This window comes from Aythya marila (genome assembly GCF_965140915.1).
Source record: "Aythya marila genome assembly, chromosome: 2".
Lineage (NCBI taxonomy): Eukaryota > Metazoa > Chordata > Aves > Anseriformes > Anatidae > Aythya > Aythya marila.
Window position 1 is genome coordinate 70708732 of NC_139043.1, and position 21194 is coordinate 70729925.

General features: G+C 40.7%; 1 protein-coding gene and 1 long non-coding RNA gene across 2 annotated transcripts in view; both read right to left on the reverse strand.

Annotated features, from left to right (window-relative positions):
* The window catches only part of LOC309875321, a 31826-nt gene extending 14267 nt beyond the window's left edge, over window positions 1-17559 (reverse strand). The window contains exons 1-2 of the long non-coding RNA XR_014317011.1: window positions 17530-17559; window positions 15815-15912 (exon numbers count right to left, since the gene is read on the reverse strand). This is a non-coding gene — a long non-coding RNA (uncharacterized lncRNA). The remainder of the gene's footprint in view (window positions 1-15814; window positions 15913-17529) is intronic.
* Window positions 1-20126, reverse strand: part of CDYL (chromodomain Y like) — a 103392-nt gene extending 83266 nt beyond the window's left edge. Inside the window, exon 1 of the mRNA XM_082754645.1 lies at window positions 19774-20126. Within this exon, the coding sequence (XP_082610771.1) occupies window positions 19774-19797 (24 nt within the window). The 5' untranslated portion in view covers window positions 19798-20126. The remainder of the gene's footprint in view (window positions 1-19773) is intronic.
* Between the last annotated feature and the right edge of the window lie 1068 nt (window positions 20127-21194).

The window sequence follows — 21194 nt, forward strand, 5'->3', positions numbered from 1 at the left end:
TTCTGTTAAAGATTTTAGATGCTCTAGATGCTCAAGTGAAATATCTGAAAGAATCTAGACAAGCTGAAAAGCTACACATTGAACTCAATTCTACTTTAAAACTGCATTTTAAGCCACAGAAGTGTTCAAGAACAAAATTCTGGAAAACCATAGCTGTGCCACCCAAGGAAAATAGGATTATATAGAGACTTAATGTTTTATTCCTTGATCGTAACAGCCTTCATTCCATGTACAAGTCCAGATTTTGCCCTCGGTTACTCTGATGCAATATTTCTGGAGTTTAACAAAACAGAACGTGGCAGATAGTGTGAACAAGAGACAAAAATCCATATGTGAACTGTTACAAAATTACAGAAATTACACAAAAGAAACAAAAACTGCAACCTAAAAGGTTTCTGACATATTCACCTCTATGTTCATCAAGGAGAAAGATCTATTTAGTCTTTTTTACATTGTTTATGAAGTAAATTGAAGACTAAGCTCAATAGCTGTGACACGGTTAAAAATAGCTGTACAGCTTAAGCACTGCAACTCATACTGCTCCACAGGAAGAATTATTCTCCTGGTCAAAATATTTGCCTTTTCAATGAGCTGAACTTTCAGGTCATCTGTTAACAATGTAGATTCTTTCCTGTCTAGAAGAACTTTATTGTCCTCTCCTTTAACAAATAGCAGGGTATTGTTCCCAGACGGTTGCTAATTCACACCATTATCATGTAGAAATCCTTCAAAATGGTAGGTAGAAGAAGTATATATTGCTGGGATTTTTATGTATTTTGATTTAATAAATCTCACACTTAATACACCAGTATATATAAAATATAATGTAAATTGATCTTTATAGTACACTCTCCTCACTTTCCTCAGCCCTGCTTTTCCTTCTTTTTTCAGCCATACCTTCTAAAATACAGGGACAGACATTACAACTGAGTACAGGGCACATTTGATGCTGAAAACAACTTTGCCAGATTTGGTAGGTGACCTGTGTATTATCCAAACTCACAGATTTTACTGAGTTATGATCATTTAGTTTGCCTTCCTGTACAACACAGAATTTCACTCAGTGTATTCCTGTAGCAGACAATCATATTCTGCTTGAACTAGAGACATCTTTTTGGAAAGATCCACAGCTTTTTGTCACTGGCATTTCCAGAACATCCTTAAATAAACTCTTCTGATATATAACCGCCTTCAGTTTAAAGTTTATTATATTTGTAGAAGAAATACACCTTAATCCAGATTTCAGCCACTGTATTTTCTAATTACCATTGTCTACTACACTGAAAGAATGGCTCCTTCTGAAATCTTTGCCCCATATAGGTACTTACAGGACAGGCCATCAGTCACCTCCTAAACTTGCATTTGCAAACTTAATAGACTCAGCTCTAGGCTTTTACTAAGTACTTCAGGATTTGTTCACTTACTTCTTTTGAGGTTTTTAATTGTCCTTGATGTATTTTTTCTGAATCTTTTTAAGCTTATCAAGGGTGTTTTTGCATCTCAGCCTCAAACAGGATATAGCTTTCTAACATTACCTCACAGCAAAATAAAAGCACACCTCACTCATCGTGAAATCCCTATATCGATACCAAGGCACTGTACATTGCATTTTAGCTACAGTATTGTTATCTGTGAAGAATTAGTATTTTCCAAAATACTACTCTCCAACTAAATTCATGATCTTACTGTCTAGACAGATACATTTGGCTATATTAACATATGTTGAAATGATCTCTGTTAACTAACTAGAGACCATCCTTCACAGTTATTAATCCATCAATTTTTGCATGTATGTATTTTACCAGAGATTATATTCTATTTTCCTCCAGATCATTATCCAAGTCCTCAAAGCAATGGGCTGTGAAAAATCTCTATAAAATCTAACATGAGTGTCCTCCATTTATTACTGCTTTATGATCTGTCAGTTAACCAGTTCAAAATATATTTAATATGGGCCATGTTGACTTAGCAAAGAGATAGGTTTTGAAAATCTGAATACCTCACAATATTACTATATCTGCATGAATGTCTTTGTCAACCAAACTTTCAGCTTCACCATGAAGAAATAGATGCAGACCTATTTAGTTGGGCAAGCACTGACTCTGCTGTCTTTCTTTAATTTTCTGCTAACCAGCTCTCATCTCAGGCTTTCTGCAGTTCTTCCTCTGATCATTATCAGCTAATCCAGTCCAGTATTTATGTTGCATCCTGTCCTTTCCGATCTCATTTACACCTCTACAACAATTAAAATTAAAGAAAAACAAAATACAAAACCCAATACCTTAGATGTCTTCAGGTGGATAATTTTGTACATATGAAAATCTTCACTGCTAAGAGTAACAACAACAAAATATATTCCTTTTTTTTTTTTTTTTTTTTGTAAATCATTGTAAACTATGAACACAACATCCACATGTTGGCCAAAGAACAACAGTGTTGGACTTAAAGCAGCATTTGTAAAGAATTACTGAATATTTCTGCATTATTTCTGTCTTCTTTGCTATTATTATCCTTACCTAGTAGGCCAATGTCATTACTAACACTTTTTTTTTTCTCTCAATTAAAAAGAAAATTTTCATATTGTCTTTAACCCCATTTACAGAAGGTTTGTTATTATTGTCTATATAATCTCTTACAATTATTCTCTTCTTTGTGACAGCTAATAATCACTATTGTTCCCTGCATTTTCTCTGTCTTCATTCACCTGAATATTTGAATCTTCACCCCTGCCTTACTATGCCATGATAATTTCGTGCCTATCTGTAATGAATTTTCACTGTTAGAACTATAAACCTGCTGGGTAACTTTTTATTTTTTTTTTTAATAATGTAACTTTCAGACAAAATTGATTTTGTTATATTTTCAGTAAAATCTCTAAATTATTTTTCGGAAATCATCCTTTTGGAAAAAGTAAGCACATTTTATTGGCAAGGCCTGTGTGGGATAGAACTGATTTAAATATGCAATGAAAACTGTCAGTGCTGATTGTCTTGGTGAAAGCTAAGATCTTTTATCTTATTTAATTTTTGTAAGAAAAGTAAAATTGAACAGAAAACAATTTCTTAGTCTCAGGAAAGTATGATGAATGACTTACAGACATTAGAAATTCCAGTAAGGTTTTATATGATCACCTAATATAAGGGCTCTGAAATAACAATGCATATTTTCAGTGTATGTAGACATTTAAAGAAAGATTCCTCTTTGATGTAAGTGCTCCAAATCAAAATGTTGAAACAGGTTACTTCACAGAGTACTGATTCAGTAAAGAGTATTTATTTCATTTCTGCATCATCAGTTATTTCTAATCAAACGATACCTCCACTACTGGTTTTCTGCTCTGTCATAGGAAGGACATGCACCTATTACAGCAAGTCCAGAGGAGGGCCACGAGGATGATCAAGGGGCTGGAGCACCTCTCCTATGGAGACAGGCTGAGGGAGTTCAGGTTGTTCATTCTGGAGAAGAGAAGGCTCTAGGGAGACCTTATATCGGCCTTCCCGTACCTACATGGGGCCTACAGAAAAGCTGGGGAGAGACCCTGTGTCAGGGAGGGTAGGAACTGGATGAAGGGGAACGGCTTTAAAGTAAAATGGGAGATTTACACTAGACATTAGGAAGAAATTCTTCACTGTGAGGGTGGTGAGGCACTGGCACAGGTTGCCCAGAGAAGCTGTGGATGCCCCATCCCTGGAGGTGTTCAAGGCTGGATGGGGCCTTGGGCAACCTGGTCTGGTGGGAGGTCTCTGCCTGTGGCAGAGGGAGTGGAACCGGGGGCTTTAAGGTCCCTTTCAACCCAAACCATTCTGTGATTCTATGATTATATATGTGCTGATGTTACTTTAGCAATAGCACAAATCACCCTAACATATTTCACAAATATTCACACAGTACAGAAGTGGGTTATTATTCATTAAGAAAATAATCACGATTCTTTCTTGTGCCCATGGTCCTTTTTAGTTAGGATACCTTTGATTCAAATTGTAATTTGGAAAGACTGAAAAACAAAACAAAACAAAACAAAAAAAAAACACCAAAGGATCAGTGATGACTTTCAAACCTTGCCCAAAACAACAGATAAGAAAAACACTGGCTGTTATGAATCCCAGGAACACTTGCCGTTATCTCTATAAAAAGAAAGTTCAGGACCTAATGAACTTTCTGAGGCAACTTTCTTAAGAAACCATTTTGTTGTTTTTATCTTGCAAATAATTAGAGATAGTATCCAATGGCTTGATCCTTGCTTTCTGGGTATATATAAAAACAAACAAACAAACAAAAAACAGCTCCCAGGACACATTGGCTGTTAGATACAATGTGAGAATTGAACCACGGAGGAAAAAGTGGAAGGGGCAATAAGAATAGCCTAACTTTATAATTTGATCCTACTCTTGATATAAAAGTGTGGCACTCAGTAAAAGCTGGCACAGTGAAGGTCTGTTGGCCTTGGTAATTTTCACATAACTAGCCTAAAATGTTTGGGTATTTTTTCTACACTTTGATGGCAAGTAAATAAATTTGAATATATTGGATTAAGTTTCCAGATGGTGATCAACAGCATTTTTTTTTTTTTAACTGAGTGTAGTCTTGTTCTGTACTTTCATTTTTTTTACATGTTTATTTATTTATTTATTTAAATGAAGGATCAATGCCAGTGGTTGGCAATGACATTAACTTGTTTTGGTTTAAAACCAAAGTATAGGTTTTAAACTTATTGCTATGTGCACCTGTTAAAACAGGGAGTCATCTGAATATACATTCACATGATCTTATTTTTTGTGTGCTACACCTCTGAAATAACAAACATTTTAATCAATTTATTTTATGATGTTTTCAAATTGCATACAAATGCTGACTAGATTTGTAGTAAGTACATAAATTCCTTTTAATAAAATTGTCTTTAAAATGCTGAATGCATAATCTAGTCTTTTTATTATCATATTTAAAATTAAGAAATAGTACATTTCTTAATTAATTATTAGCTACACTAAAATAATTGTCAGAATATTTTTACTTAATATAACCAAACTATAGGGTCCACACACACACACAGAACTGAGAAGACTGGATCTGGGGCACTTAAACTACTTGGCTGCTTTATAAACTCTCACTCAGTTACAAAATGCTTCAATAATAGAGCACTAGCCTTGTAGTCCTTAGTATTAGTTGATATTATTCTTTCCTACCAGTTTTTATTTATATATTGGAAGGAGTTAAAGAGCAACATGGCTTACTTTCCTTATCAGTCTTCCCACCCTCACATAAACACATTCAAAGTGAATATAATTTGTTCCTGCGTGTGAAACCGAAACCAAAAGTCATTAAAGCAAAAGTTTTTCTACTCAGAAGATATTGACAGTACTTATACTTGGAACTTCAATTCCGTTGGAGAGGCTAAAAAACAATCTTTGTTAGTGTCAGCATTTTAAATGAAATAAAGCCTAAAGTGAGCTCAGCTACTAACAGACAGCCTGTCCCATCCCAGTGCCTGCCCACTGCCCAGCCAGTGTAAAACTAAAATACTTAAAAGCAAATGATACTCTTAATTATGCTTGTATGCCACCTACGGCTTCAGATTTGGTTTGCATAACAGCACCTCAGCAAAATTATAGTACAGTCAGGGTGGAGAGGTAAAAAACAACCTTACATGGCTGCAGGACTTTTATTACTTATTGCACTCTAAAAACAATGAAGACTTTCATCAAATGTTGCAACTGCTATGCTAGTGTAAAATTCTGGAAAATGTTGATAATAAGTAATAGTCATGCAGGAGTGAGAATTAACTGGCATTGCAAATTGTTGCAAGTATGAATTTTCCATTTGCCAATCAAAGTGGGAGTTTAACTGGCCACTAAAACTATATGGCGCAGAACAGCTTTGTCCTTTACTCTGAAGACGATCGCCTTGTCAGTCCGCGCAGCATCTTTCTCACGCTGGTCGCCCCATCCCTGCACACAGCTCCCTGACCTTAAGGTGCCGTCCAGGGACACTGACCCTACTCTAGAGCCAACACAACTCAGGGGCAAGAAGCTGCACAACCGCACCGCAAGTCAGTCCAGTGACTTGACCCAGCTGAAAATCACACGTGCCATTTGACGGATTCTTTTTTCAACTGATCCAAGTCACTGCTGCAACCCTCCCTCCCCACACATCTCCCTTCAACCACGCCATGTATTCCTGCTCCTTTACTTGAAATGGCATTTCTTTGGCTTCAGCCTGAGTCAGTCAGAGAGAAGGCAGAAAACTCTGAAAGAAGCGGACAGCTTTCAGTTAGGTAGGCTGCCTTCAGTGGTGTTCTCCTGATCCAGTGACACAAATCAGTGTCAGTGCAAAGGAAGGGGGCAAGAATGGGTGGCTTGCCAGAGAAAGAGGCAGTAGTGCAAAGTAAAGCCTGCAGCACTGAAATTTGCTTAAGCCATAGAGAACTGAGCACTCAGACTGCAAGCTGGAACCAGACAAGGAATAATTAGTCTCCTTCCTTAATATTTAGTATGCTTTAAAACTGACTTTTAATCATTATGACAAACAAGGAAACATTAAGAGAAAGAGAGGAAAACCAACACAAGTGCTATCAGAATGGGCAAATTTCTTCCTCTAGTCTCAGGGCATTTCTGTGTACATTACTTGCTGGCTGTAGAGCTCAACCTTCGACACCTGCTTTGTCATACTGGCAAATACGTGTACAGCAATGCACTGAACCGCACGGAGGAATGGATTCAACCAAACAAATATTTTTGGAGCTAGGGTTCTTGTTTGTCATTTATTATGCAAGGTCAGCTTTTTAATCCTCCTAGCATGTGGCCAAGCTGCTGTTGTGGCTCAATGGAAGAAACAGATGAATGGTCTGAGGAAGGAGCTCCTGAAGTCAATTATAACACACTACCACCCCAAACCCTTCTGAGATTTAAGCTGAAACAAAGCAAAATACAACAATTATGGTTTAAAAATGTAACTTGATCCATCACTCAGATTAACTGTCACTCAGATAAAAAAAGAACTTAATTTACGCCATGGCAGCTCAGTGCTGTGCCTAAACCCTTTATATGCTTCAACAGCACAATCCCTTAACAACATTCACCTACTAACACAGTTTACAGTCCCATGGGAAGGCCTGCAATGAAAGAAAAGTTGGGTATTATCCTGCATTAGGTTCAAAAGACCGTAGGGAGGGAAAAAAGATCACTGCTTAGGGGGTCACAATTTAAGCATATTTAACAGAATGACTAAATTAACCAGACTAACCTTTCTAAACCTCTCTGTAGAGAAAGGGGATAAAGTTTCTGTTCTGGTGACCTTCTAGAGGAATTTATTTGAATGGTCTGAATGGCCTTCTGGATGACTCTTATCACTGATTACAAAGGATATCAGAGATGACATTACATGCTAGCTAAATACCTCACTCAGCAGTTAGTGTGCACACACACGCACCCCCCCCCCCAAAAAAAAAAAAAGGAAATAAAAAAAAGACATAAAAGAGAGACAGCTTTATCTGTGTATAGTACTTGTAACATTGCTTCCTTCTATAAGACTCAGTTAGATTGCTCTGCTTTATTCTAAGATGTTGTGACAATATTTACTTTGGGAGGCTGGGGGGGGGGGCGGGGGGTGAGACATTCTGCTATTCCATTCTGCTTATATTTTGGCTCTGGGATTCAAACTTTGTCAGAGAGATGAGCAAATGATTAGCAACCATCTCTGAAATACTCAGGCTGAGTGATTTGCTCAGTGCTAGACTAACCATGACAGAAGGGAAGGAAGAATGGCATTTTTCAAGACAGCACTCAGGTGTCCTAACGATGAGATCCCACATTTTCTCCCCACAGCCCCTGCCTACCTATTTGCCAACTTCTACAAATGATAAGGAAGTTCTAGTAGGATATGATATGCCTTTCTTCCACTCCATAGAAAAGTTCCAGCTTCTTGCTGAGAAAAACAAAAATCATCTTTACTTTACAATCAATAGGGAACTGATTCTACTCTGAAATCGTCCTTTTCTGAATAAGTCACATGGTAAAAGCTTTTTCTGGTGGTTTGACTGAAAATGAGAGAGACAGGTACAGCAAAGAGGCTGGGAAGGTGGAGCTCTAAGATTTGACAAAAGGGACAAAGCAATGAAAATGGGACATTTGCTTTGTTAAAAGCAGAACACAGAGTTATCACATGGTTCTGCAGGCCAGTCGTGACTTTCTTCTTCCCCTTCTTGTGACTTACTATGTCTCGGTATAATTTTTTTATTTAGCATATAAACATCTAAAATCCCTTTCCCAAAATTAATCACACCTCAATTCAAGTTTCTTAAACATATATAATAGCACAGAAGAAAATTAAAAAACGGCCAAATAAAATATTTTTTTTACTAATGGAAAGAATAAAAACACACAGACACATATATATATATATAAAGTTAGAATAATGAATGTTATTAATTCCCAATATTTATAAAAATGTCCATCAAGAACAAGCAAAGAAGCCAAAGGACATTTTTTTACTTGACAATAATAATGACATAATAAAAGAAATTATTTTTTTATGCATGCAATGACTCAGTTTTGTTACATCTATTAGCTTTGATTAGAAATATATATGTCCAACTGCAGAGGATTACATTCTTTAGAATAAACTAGGTTGTAATTACTTGAGTAACAACTTTAATGTTGAATAATTCAATTAATATTGAAAGTGTTCAAATAACACTCAGCAATAAAGACTGGAACTCCACACTTTACAGACCAATAACAGTAAATGATTAACAATTATCTTCATTTACACTGAAAAGAAATTTTATCTCACACTATTTTAACTGTAACTTAACTGACAACTGTGCGTCATTCATTGCTTTTCACAAGTATCTAAAAGTAAGAAAGCTAGAATAGAACAGTTTCATCTGGTTGATCATAGCAAAATAACTTAAGAATAGGCGAGTAACAGTAATATGTTTCATCTATCACTAGATGTGGGTCAAGCCCTAGCATCCATGGGACAGACTCATCCTATCTTCTCATTAAATCCATGTTTTGTCACTGATGGCATCAGAGACAATCTCCAAAACACACACCTCATTCAACATGCTTATTCAGCATTCCACCTGTAAGTAATTGGTTGGAAAAATTAGGTGTTTTAATAATGATGTACCTCAATAAGCATTTCTAATAATAATAAATCCAATAAAAGACAAACAGCCCGACTATTCAACCTTCACTGATAAGAAAGTAGAGAAGCATGGCACTGTTTGCATAGAATTAAGATGGGTGTATACTGTCTTCCACGTTTTGACAGTCTTACAATGTTACATCGCAAAGAAGCATCCCTAAAGAAAATTATTTCTATCTAATTCAGAACGTAATATTTTATTCTTGGGCAATTTAAATAAATAAGCACAAACCTCTGGAGATTTGATGAGTATAATGTGGTAGAAAGGAAAAACAAATCAATTAAGCAGCTACCCTGATCTGAGAGAGATGCCTCTAACTTGAGTGAAATAGAATCTGAAACGTTTATGGACCTTTCGAAACAGGAAGCTACTTTATTTGCCATCGGCACCAAAATCCTTTGTTGTTATTGATCACCGTCCCTTGATGATCAGCAATGACCTGGGTAAAAATACAGCTTATCCAGCTTCGATTCTCTGGAAGCTATGCCTCTCAAAAATCATGATATTAAACTAGCACTAGACTTGTCTTTTACATTGTCTCATGTATGTTTCTTTTCAACTAAAGCAAAATAGATATCAAATGTCCTTTCGTCTCCTGCTCAACACACAGCCTTTTGTATAATCAAACCAAAACAAGAAGTGCATAACACTAAGCACATGAACCAGACAAAGAAAAGAAGAAATTTGAAAAGAACTTTCTAAGTTGGGCTTTAACCTTCTCTAGATACTTACACACACTATAAACAACCCGGTGTATGCTGAGTTTAAATTTTAACTTTGAATCTTCTGACCTTACTGTATCATAAGTGAAAATTGATTGACTCCTCTAAAACTGCACTAATTTAAAACTTCCATTGCCCTTGGGAATGTTTGCACATCTAGTTATTTCTTCAGCTGCGAAAGACAGTAGGTAGTTGTTTCTATGGAAGCCCAGTCTTCCAGAGGAAGACAATCTGCAGTGTCACCTTCAGAAAGCATTAGAAATCGTTTAGCTATAAATACGCACACAACTGACTGTAGCATTGGCTTTAAACACATTCTCTGACAGCAACTATGTTTATGAGGTAATTCCGCAGATAAGTACACTGAGAACAAAAGCTCAAGATTCTCCGTGTGATGAAAACACCATCACTTCTTCTTTCTTTGTGTTTCTTTGTTCTTAGAAAGCCCTGTTAATAATCAAAGATTACTTCAGGTCCTTATCTGTGACCCAAACAAGCATATCTCAGCCCTGAAACCATGAGGAGCCATCTCAGAGCTACCACATAGGGTTACTGCATGGCAAAAAGCCTACATAGCTAAACAAACAAACTGATTTTTCCTCTTTAAGGAAATGTTATCCACCCATCTTCCCAATTTTCCCACTTACAAAATGGTATTAAATGGTATTAATTTCAAATAGTGAGATTAATTCCTGGAGTTTGTTATTACGATTTGTTTTATTCTGTGGCCATATTCCTCTCTCTAACTTTTCTCAACTAGGAGTCTACCCACACAAAGCAGTTAGCCAGTCCTTATTTTGTCTTTTAGTATATTTAGTATATTTAGTCCTTTAGTATACCAAGTCTCCACCACAAACTTTGCGGCTATCTAGAGTGTACAATGTTGATAATTTTAGATTTTATCTGGAGCTGATGCTTCTGTTTTGTTTGATCATATACATATATGATAACAACCTCTCCTTGAAAACTTAGGTTCAAGTTAAAACCATGTTTAGTAACAGCGATCTTTTAGCGGTTTTGACTAAGAGAAGACTTGTACAAATGCCTTAAACTCTACCATTTGAATGACATATCAGAGTGTGTTTAGAAACATCCTGAGAGGAAGCAGCAAAAGTTTAGCTCAACACACAGAGCGAGAGATCTGGCTATCATGCTGTATTCCCACTCACATCATGCCCTACCAATACCAACAGAAATTACAGATGTGTGAGGCATCGCTCTTCCTACGGGTGTGCCTTTCCTTGCTGGAGCCTGTGTCAGCCGCCCTCCAGCAGGCATCAACACCTGGAAGGCTTGGGTTACATTGCCCAAGTTTTAAAGCCACTGCTAAAATCTCTCTTGGCCCCAGCAAAATGAACCACAAAAGCTCCCAGTGATTACTGCTGTGCTACATTTCCCATTTTTCCCCTCTAGCGTTACTGACAGATGGACATTACTGACCAGCGATAGGATGCTGAACTGGGCAGATCTTTTGTGACAATGCATATAGTTTTACAAACTCATTATTTCTTCAAGACACAATTCCAGGTCTGTTAGTTTTAACCTTGTACGTGACCTGGCCAGTAAAATATGACTGAAGAGTCACACTGTGCTGGCACACGCTATATTTTATACATGCAACTGGGGAAAATCAGGTGCTAAAATCAAGCATAACTATTACATAGCAACTAGCCAAAGTATAATCCAGCTAATTTTCCTGAAGGTACTTTGAATTGTTTTGAACCCTTAATATTTCTACATTCAAGTGTTGTCAATATGCAGATGATGTTTCATCAGATAACTGTTTTATGGAAAGAACTTCAAAAAATACCGACTTTTGAGTATCTACTAAATACAACATCCAACACAACACAGTGTCAGAGAAGTATTTTGAAGTTGTATATATTTCAACTGACTTAAAAATGTACCTCAATGGTTTTCCCACTTGCATATCTGTAAAATGTATATCCAATGGCTTTAGACTAAAACCATTTTTTTATTATTCCTTGAAACAAACAAATTTCTGTAAACTAGTGCTTTACAGCAAATAGAAATTCTTACAGAGGTATGCATTAGCACTTGCAAAATGAAAATCCCAGTCAGAAAGGAAGAAAGATTTTTCCTTCCTTCTGTATCTATCCAACGTACTCTGAAAAACAGGGTTTGATTTTTCAGATGCTATTATGACAATCAGCAAAGACTGAACATAAGTCTTAATTTACAGAAAAGCTGTGAAACTTTCAGAAACTGTGGGGGCAGAAGAGTTGGAGAAGCACAACTATAAATGTGGTTAGGCCACTTAAAACATTTACTTTATCTTTCTCCACAGAATAAAATAAAATAAAATAAAATAAAATAAAATAAAATAAAATAAAATAAAATAAAATAAAATAAAATAAAATAAAATAAAATAAAATAAAATAAAATGGCCTAGAAGCAAGATTTGATCAGAGTTGTACTAATTTATTTTATGCAGTGCGATTATAAACTGTGCAACCTCACTGAAGAATCACAAAATCTATCACAAAATCCAAAACCCAGTTATGGTAATTACTTTGTTTCACTATTCAGTAAAATTACTAAGTATCTTTCAACTATTTACCTAATAGTTACTTTACTTCACATTTTAATGCTAGCAAAGTGGCTTTAAAATCATTACAAAAATGAAAATCTATGGTTAATTTTTTTTCTAACATACATCTATGTATTCATACATGTTTGTAGATTCCTTGCAAAAGATCTACAGCAGGTCACTGTTAAGGGACACACGGAAATCTTCTGAGGATGTTTATTAAAACAGTAAATATTCTTGCCTTTATACTGTACGGAACCGGTAAAATGTTAATTTTCTTTTCCTCTAAGTAGTATGGAGGGAAGTTCAAAGAAAATATTTCAAAGAGCATAATATTCTTGTTTGTAAATATTGAAAGCCCATCAAAAATTGGAAAAATAAAAGCTCTGCTTGGGGAGATGTTATGACTTTGGATAATATATTTGATAATGAAAAATACAGAGCTCTCATTCTTAAGATATTTTCTAGACTAACAATATGTTGTCAGAGAAAGCACACTGTACACTTAATATGAAAATTACAAATGTCCAACTCAAAGATGAACAAAAACCCAACAATCCTGTATTTATTGACAAATTAAGGTCATCACATACCTCATCGCAACATCCATCCAAAACCTCAAAGGCACAGAAGAAGTTAACAGGACTTACATATTCCCTTTCACCTTACAAATACAGTCTGTAGAGCTCACTCTTTCAGCAGATATCCAAAAATAATACATTACCCAGTGACACCAGATTTGGAGTTTGTTATAGTACATTATGAGTGGCATTACTGGCCTGCATATCAGTTCTATCTAACACATCTGCACATCCAGCTATGACATATTTAAAAAGTCATTCTGGTTGTCAATGCTTTGTATGAAGTACAATCTTTGCAAGCACAGAGAATTTATGAGAGAGAGATGAAACCATAACAGTTCGTAACTTGTTTCTTCCATGGCTTTGGCACAGGTCAGTCATGCCACAGTGGTCAGGAATAAATGAAGCTGCACCTAGTGAGAAGTCAAAGGGGGATACTGCATCACCGATGCTGTTCCAGCTGTATCAAGCTTCCCGAAGAACAAGAGGCTGTGGCATGTATTGTTAAGTTCAGTGTGTCCAACAATTTATCCTCATTCAAGAGGTACTGAAAGTAGGAATAGTGGGAGCAAGCTTCTCTGATAGTACAGACTTGTAAGGTGGAAGTAATTACTCTGTAACTCTACGTGTGAGTGGCAATGCATTAGCCAACATCTTTGATTGACCCAAAAACCTCAAGAAATAAAATTGCAGTCTGTTGCAAGGGAGAGACTGTGAAGGTAAGAATTATCAGAACCTCGTATCCTTTGTGGAGGAAGCATCTCTCCCCCTGCTCTCTTCCTCTCCTCCCTCTCCCTCCCTGACAGACATGGGTAAGTCAAAGCAAAAAAATATATCTCTATCTGTTTTCATAATATACATGCACATTACATATACATGCTCGTACAAAGCAGTTTTGTACATTAAAAAACTGTTAACCATCTCCTTTTCTGTGATTCACTTGCAATCCTACAGAGGACACAATCAGAATTAAACTCCTTTGGCTGTTTGGACTTCAGGAGCAGTTACTAGATTCTTGCTAGGCCAGATCACAGCAGAGAGCAGGACACGCTGAAAGAGTGGGGGCTGAGGCAGTTTCTAGGCAGCAGCAGAAGAGGGGGCACCGAGGCCTCCTGGGTTCTGTCTAGAGCTCTGGGACAGAAGATAAGAAATATCTCAAACTGGTGAAAGACAATGTGGCAAGGGATGTGGAAAAGCATCACGTTTCTTGCACTAAATGTGGTGGTGCCATTCCTAAGGTGCTCTTCCATTAGCTCTCCATTTTTAAAAAGGGAAAGTCACCAAAGTGGGACCAACAGCTAATCCTAAAATCTATTTTAAGTTAGATGTACAGCTTCGACTCTTCTTGAAGAATCATAGAGAAGTTTGGGTTGGAAGGGACTTTAAAGCCTATCCAGTTCCAACCTCCCCGCCGTGGGCAGGGACACTTCCCACCACACCAGGCTGCCCAAGGCCCCATCTGGCCTGGCCTTGAACACCTCCAGGGATGGGGCATCCACAGCTTCTCTGGGCAACCTGTGCCAGTGCCTCACCACCCTCACAGTGAAGAATTTCTTCCTAATGTCTAGTGTAAATCTCCTGTTTTACTTTAAAGCCATTTCCCCTTGTCCTTTCACTGCCCTCCCTGACACAGAGTCCATCCCCAGCTTTCCTGTAGGCCCCACGCAGGTACAGGAAGGCCACTGTAAGGTCTCCCCAGAGTCTCCTCTTCTGCAGGCTGAACAACCCCATCTCCCTCAGCCTGTCTCCACAGGAGAGGTACTCCAGCCCCTTGATCATCCTCATGACCCTCCTCTGGACCTGTTCCAACAGGTCCATGTCCTTGTGCTGGCAGCCCCAGAGCTGAGTGCAGGGCTCCAGGTGGGGTCTCATAAGAGCAGCGTGGTGGAGGGCCACAATCACCTCCCTTGCAGCTTTTGGTGCAGCCCAGAATATGGTTAGCCTTCTGGGCTGCAAGCGCATGTTGCTGCCTCATGTCCAATTTTTCTTACACCAATATCCACAAGTCCTCAGGGCTGCTCTCAATCCGTTCATCCCCCAGTCTGTACTCATGTTTGGGATCGCCCTGACCCAGGTGCAGGACCTTGCACTTGGCCTAGCCAAGCAAGTCTCTCTTAGTCTTTCACCTCTTCTGAAATAAGCAGTAATATTCGTTCAATTTGTTGTCAAACTAAAACCAGAAAGATCCAGCCATTACAACACAATGACTGTAAGACCCCCTTTCATGAAGAAATGTCATTGATATTTGGGCAACATCTTAGGAATTGTCACATAAAAAAAAAAAAAAGAAACAAAAGAGATATCCCAAGATACTTTAAAATTTCTATGAGACAGATTGAATAAAAACAACCCGTTTCAGTGGGGAAAAAATTGCTACTGCCCAAACGGGTATTATCGGTTTTATGTTGCTATCAGTTTTTTATCAAATAGCTACCAAAAACTACAATGCATTCCAAGTTGCATACAGCAGATAGTGGATTTCACCTTTCAGCTAATTTGAGTGAAAGAGATGTTTAAACTTCCTGGTAAAAGTTCACAAAACATGATAAAGATGTGATTGCTACAATATAACTAGGACTGTGATACAAACTTTACTTTTAAGTTGATGATTCCCATGCAGGATCCAGTTTTCAACTAAGTGACAGCATTTCTCCTCCAGTTTTCTATGTTCTACCATTTCAGAAATTAGCACAGTAGTTGAAGAAGAGCCCATGGCATCAGAAGCATTTTTATTTTTATTTTTTTGAACTTGAGACCACTGTTGGATACACGAAGTTTAAATATTCATAGAATACATGTCTTTGGGGCTTACATATTAGGTGATCAAACTTGACATATAGACTAATACAAGACCACAGAACTTCAGTCAGGTGCTTCTGAAATTGGTTTCAGTTTGTAGTTTCACTATATCTGTAAAATTTAATGTCAAAGGCTTTAGTTCTAAAAATAAAAACAAAAATAACAAATCATCATCTGAAGTGAAATATCACCTTGAAAACAACAGACTTTAGGATAAAAAAAAAAAAAAAGTGCATGTATTTTGCAAGACACATGAAGGATTTAAAAAAAGACATTTTCTAATCTATAAAACATAAATAAACATATAATTTTGGACTACAGGACTTTAAATATGTCAGCTTTTAATATTTTAATGGAAACTGGTTAAGTCACTTTAAAATACTAGGTTTATGAGCAATGCCAAGGTGAAATACACAGTGAAGAAAAGACACCAACGCACACTTGCACTTGGCGAGGTTCAGACAAATCGCTCTGCTTACTTCCTGGTAAACCCCAGTAGGAATGTTTTAATCTGAGTAGCAATCACAGCCCGGGTCTAACTACAGTTACTCAAATGTATTGATCCAGTGGGTCACGTAAACCATCAACTGTAACAGTTATACCTAGAGGAAAGATGGAAACACTTGGTCGTTTGATTAGATAAAATCTCCAACAGGCAGAGAATTTCACTACATTTCCACTGCAGTTAGTACAGCAGTTACTGAAATTTAGAAGATAGAGACCCTGCCAAACTGAGCACGGCTTTAGTACTGCTTTTGGTACTTTTGACCTGTCAGATTATGCAGTTGTCCAGGGAAGTACCTTTATAGGATCATTTCTACATTTCATCAAATGAATTTGTCACAGCAATCTCGATTTAGGCTGACTTTAATCCCAGACATGACAGCAAGGGTCTGCCAGAGGAGGTCAAGTGATGTGACTGCGGAGGCAGCAACCACAGCTGCTTTCCAAACGAACCATCTACGTGGCAGTATGGCACCACACTTACAACTACTCCACTGGAGACGACGAGAACAAGCAACAGTCTTGCAGTGGGCGGGGAACAAGCCCATAAAGTAAAGCAAACTTGTCACAACATAAAAGAAAGTAGCCCTAGTACTTGCTGGAACACAGAACTTCTCAAAAGCTACAGCAATGCAGAAGGCAGCAGACATGGATGAAGAAAGATGGTGTAAAACGCGCCTATTGAAACAAATTTGGGAAGAAAAAAAAAAAAAAAGATGGCACTTTTACTTATATTTTCCTTTACCTGCCTTGTTGACCAATTTTTCCAAGTCTGTCCACCTCACTGACATGTTGTCACTTGAAGACTCAAACTAACAAACAGAAAAACTATGCTCTTTGCCTCACCCATTGAGGTTGGCAAGATTACTGTCTTTCATTTTCCATCTAGAAAAGACAGCCTCTTCAATGCTTTTCTATAAATGCTTCACATTTTCTTCAAATCAACTCCCCCCTCAAAAAAAAAAAAAAAAAAAAAAAAAAAAAAAGCGCTGGTCATCATTAAAACAGCTCTGAGAAAGCAGAGGAACAAATGACATGAAGGATACAGCCAGCCCAACAAAGTCACTCTTTCAGCCTGTTAGCATATTTCAAGGTTTCTATCTTTGAATTCCCAATCATCGGCCTATAGTTGGGCTCCCTCTCTCCCAAGTTTATATCTAGAGTAAAAATCATCCCATACACAACCAAATCCACAAAGAATTTTTTGTTAAAAAAGGAACTTACCTTCATTTGTATTGCTTATAAGCGGATTTCTCATTTGTATTTTGGAAGAACCATGGCACCTATCAGCAGGAGCAGTTAGCATTCATACTCAGCCTAACAATCTCAAATAGATTTTACACTTTTTTCATTCAAGACACAAGACGAAGATTCAGAAGGAAAAATGGATATATAGCAAATTGCACTGGACTTCAATCACCAGACTGAAAAAATACTGTATTGCGTTAGTTACAATGAAATATCCACAAAATGGTCAATAACATGGTAGTTCACGGAGAATTTAAATTATCCAATATTCAACGTTTCAGTTCAACTTGAAGTTATATACCTCCCAAATTAGTATTCACTACATTTAAATTATTTATGATTTCTGATTTTTCAGGCACGGCTCTGTAAATTGCATCAAAAGACAAAACTTGTCAAACAATAACAGCAACTTAGAAAAAAACAAACACATGCAACAGTTTGACCACATCTGAGTCCAAAAGCATTAACAATTTTGGCACTTCAAGTAAACTTTGCACTTACACAATGAACGAAAGTGACTGGTTTTAAAAGTAAAAAAAAAAAAAAAAAAAAAGCAGTCTATGATTGCAAGCATTTTGAGAGACGCACTTTTGCCCAACGAATACGATGTGTAGCCTTCCTAGTGAGGATGACCATGGTCAACAGCCTACTGAGCCTTTCATACAAGTCAACATTGGGAACACAGCGTAAGACGAACAAACAGATTAATAAAGGCTGCTCACTGTTTAACTTCAGCCCAACATCCAGCAAGCAGAACTTTTCTTGTCATTCTCATGCCTATCGAAAATGACGTCCCATTGTTGGTCATTGAACAAATCCAGAAACACGCAACACGCAAGCACTGGCCACAGCATGGTCTACGGGCCCAACTCTTCAAACCCGACAGAACTTTTCCTGAAGTCAAAGCAAGTTTTGGGCAATTCTTTCCTACACAGAGCAGTCCCTACGTTTCTCAGCCACTTCCAGGGATCATCCCTTCAAGACTGGCTTAAGCCACACTATGAGGATGGGGGAAACTTGCCAAAGCAATTAACCGTGATTTATCTGCCTTGGGAACACAGGCCTTCGGTCCTCTCATCCATCAGTTCAGCACCTCTGCTCAGCCTTCAACTTGCTTCAGACATAAGCCCACACGGGGTACCCTTCCCTGGCTTACACAGGTCTGTTCGCCCACGGGTGTAATGCCACTCTGAGGAGACACCTGCGCACCAGCAGTGCGCACAGCAAGGCGTCTCCTTCTGCCAAGTGTCCTGAAGGCCGCCTGTCTCCTTTGACCTTAGCATTCCAGCCTCTAGATATAAATATATTTTTTTTTATATATATAAATCGCGGACTGGCTGCCTGCTAACCATGCGATAAACACCTTTGTGGCTTGGGGTGACTACCCCATTTACCCAAAAGACAAGACAGGCTCCGAAACGGCCACCGCTTTGCACTCCCAGGGATGACTTCTCGTCAAAATAAAAACAAGGAAGTTAAATCCAAGAGGACCATGATGCCTTTCAATTAAGGGCAAGGATGTGAGAATTGCCACACACAGGACAGGAAATTCGAAGTTGGGCTGTCACCGCACCCCCCGCCGCCACCCCGAAGCCCCTTCCCCTGCTGCCAGCCTGCCCCGCGGCCGCCCGGCGTGCGGGAGCCCCAGCTCGGGAGCCCCCCCGGCTCCTCGGGCAGCCGTGCCCGGCGCTGTGGCGCGGGGCAGGTCGCGCTCCTGGCGTTTCGCATCGCGGCGCGCAGGATGGTGGCACAGCACTTCGCTGCGGGGACGGCGCCGGCAGCGAGCAGCGCACCAACACCCCCCCCCCCCCCGCTTTTCCCTCTCCCTTTACACACACACGCACACGCACACACGCAGCCCGGTTCCGGACCCGGGCGCTAACTCGGCTTTTTGCACGCCTCTTTGCACGCCTCTTTGCACGCCGCTCTGGCGCGCTCGCCCCGGGGCCGAGCGGCGGCGGCTGTCAGCGCTGCTGCCGGGCACCGGGGGGAGCGGGGGGGCACCGGCGGGGTCCGGAGGGGACCGGAGGGCACCGGGGGGGGCCGCGCAGGCCACGGGCGGCAGCGCTCGGGCTCCTGCCCTCCTTCCGTCCTCCCGCCGGGGGCAGCCGGGCCGGGGCCCTGCCGGCGGGGGTGACACGGGGCGAGGCGAGCCGCGGGCGGGGCGGGGTGCGGCGGGGTGGCCGGCGGGGCCGGGGCCGGCGGCGGGGGGGCTGTTACCTCGTAGAGTTCCTCGGAAGCCATGCTGGGGAGCCTCACAAGGTGGAGTTGGGTGCGGGCTCGCGGAGACTTTGTTTCAGTTGGTGGCCGTGTGGCCTCCTCCTCCCCCCCCGTCTCCTCCGTCTCCCTCCTCCTCCTCCTCCTCCTCCTCCTGCTGCTGCTGCTCCTCTCTTCTCCTTCTTCTTCTTCTTTTTCTTCTTCTTCTTCTTCTTCCTCCTCCCCCTCCTCCTCCTCCTCCTCCTCCTCCTCCTCCTCCTCCTCCGCCCCGCGCGTCTCTCTCCAGCGCACCCCGCAGCCCCGCTCGCTGAATGCCGCTGAGCTGCCGCTGCCGCTGCCGCTGCTGCTGGCGGCGGGGCTGCGCGCACCGCAGCTGCGCAACGCGGCTCGCGCCCCGATCGCGAGCGCGCCCTCGCGCTCTACTCCCCCCCCACACCCCCCCTCCCCTCCCCTCTCCTCCCCTCCCCTCCCTCGCTCCGCCACCTCCCGCGGGCGCGCGCTCGCTCACGCGCGCGCGCACGCGGCGGCGCCCCGGGCGCGCGCGCGCGCGCTCCCGCCTCCTCCTTCCCCCCCCCCCCCCCTCAAGCCCTCCGTTCCCCGGCCCGGCCCGCTCGCTCCCTCCCCAGGAACACTAATCGAGCGCAGAGAGAGCGCCGCACCGCCGCCGCTCCGCCTCGCCGCCCGCCCGGCACCATCCTCCTCCTCCTCCTCCTCCTCCTCCTCCTCCTCCTCCTCCTCCTCCTCCTCCTCCGCCTCCCCCCGCTTTGATCTCCCATTGTCTGCCCAGCCGGGGCTCGGGGCCGCCCGCGGGACGGGCGCGGGCTGGTGGGGGGCACACGCACACGCACGCGGCACCCCGCCGCCCTGCTTCCTCCTCCTCCTCTTCCTCCTCCTCCTCCTCCGTGCCCGTGCCCGTGCCCGTGCCACACCGGGTCACGCCGAGCCACCCGTCCAGGTGAGTGTCTCATCCTACACCAGAAAGCTGCACCCTGCCGCAGAGCAGCGCAAGTTAAAGCGGAGTTCATCACACGCGTGTAGTCAACCCACACACTGACTCAACAAATTTTTGATCAAGTTACCTCTTGCTTCTATTCTTTTTTATTACTATTTTTTTTTTTTTTGGCCAAAGACTTGCAAAAGCATTTCTCAAAAACGAAGACACCCCTCAATGTTCTACTTTGATAAACGAGTTTGGGACCACTGTCCAGGAGGCATCCATTCAGAAAATGCCGATCTACTTACGGGATTTGGATGATTTATACAGAAAGGACTGGAAATTCCTTTTGGAGATGCGGTTTACCCATCCATCCGTTCTTCGTGACCAAAAGATCACTTCCTCCAGGCCAACGTTCTTCCTCTAGATGACTGAAAATCTGGCACTGGACAGCCAGATGGACACCATTTCCATAGACAAAATGTCTGCC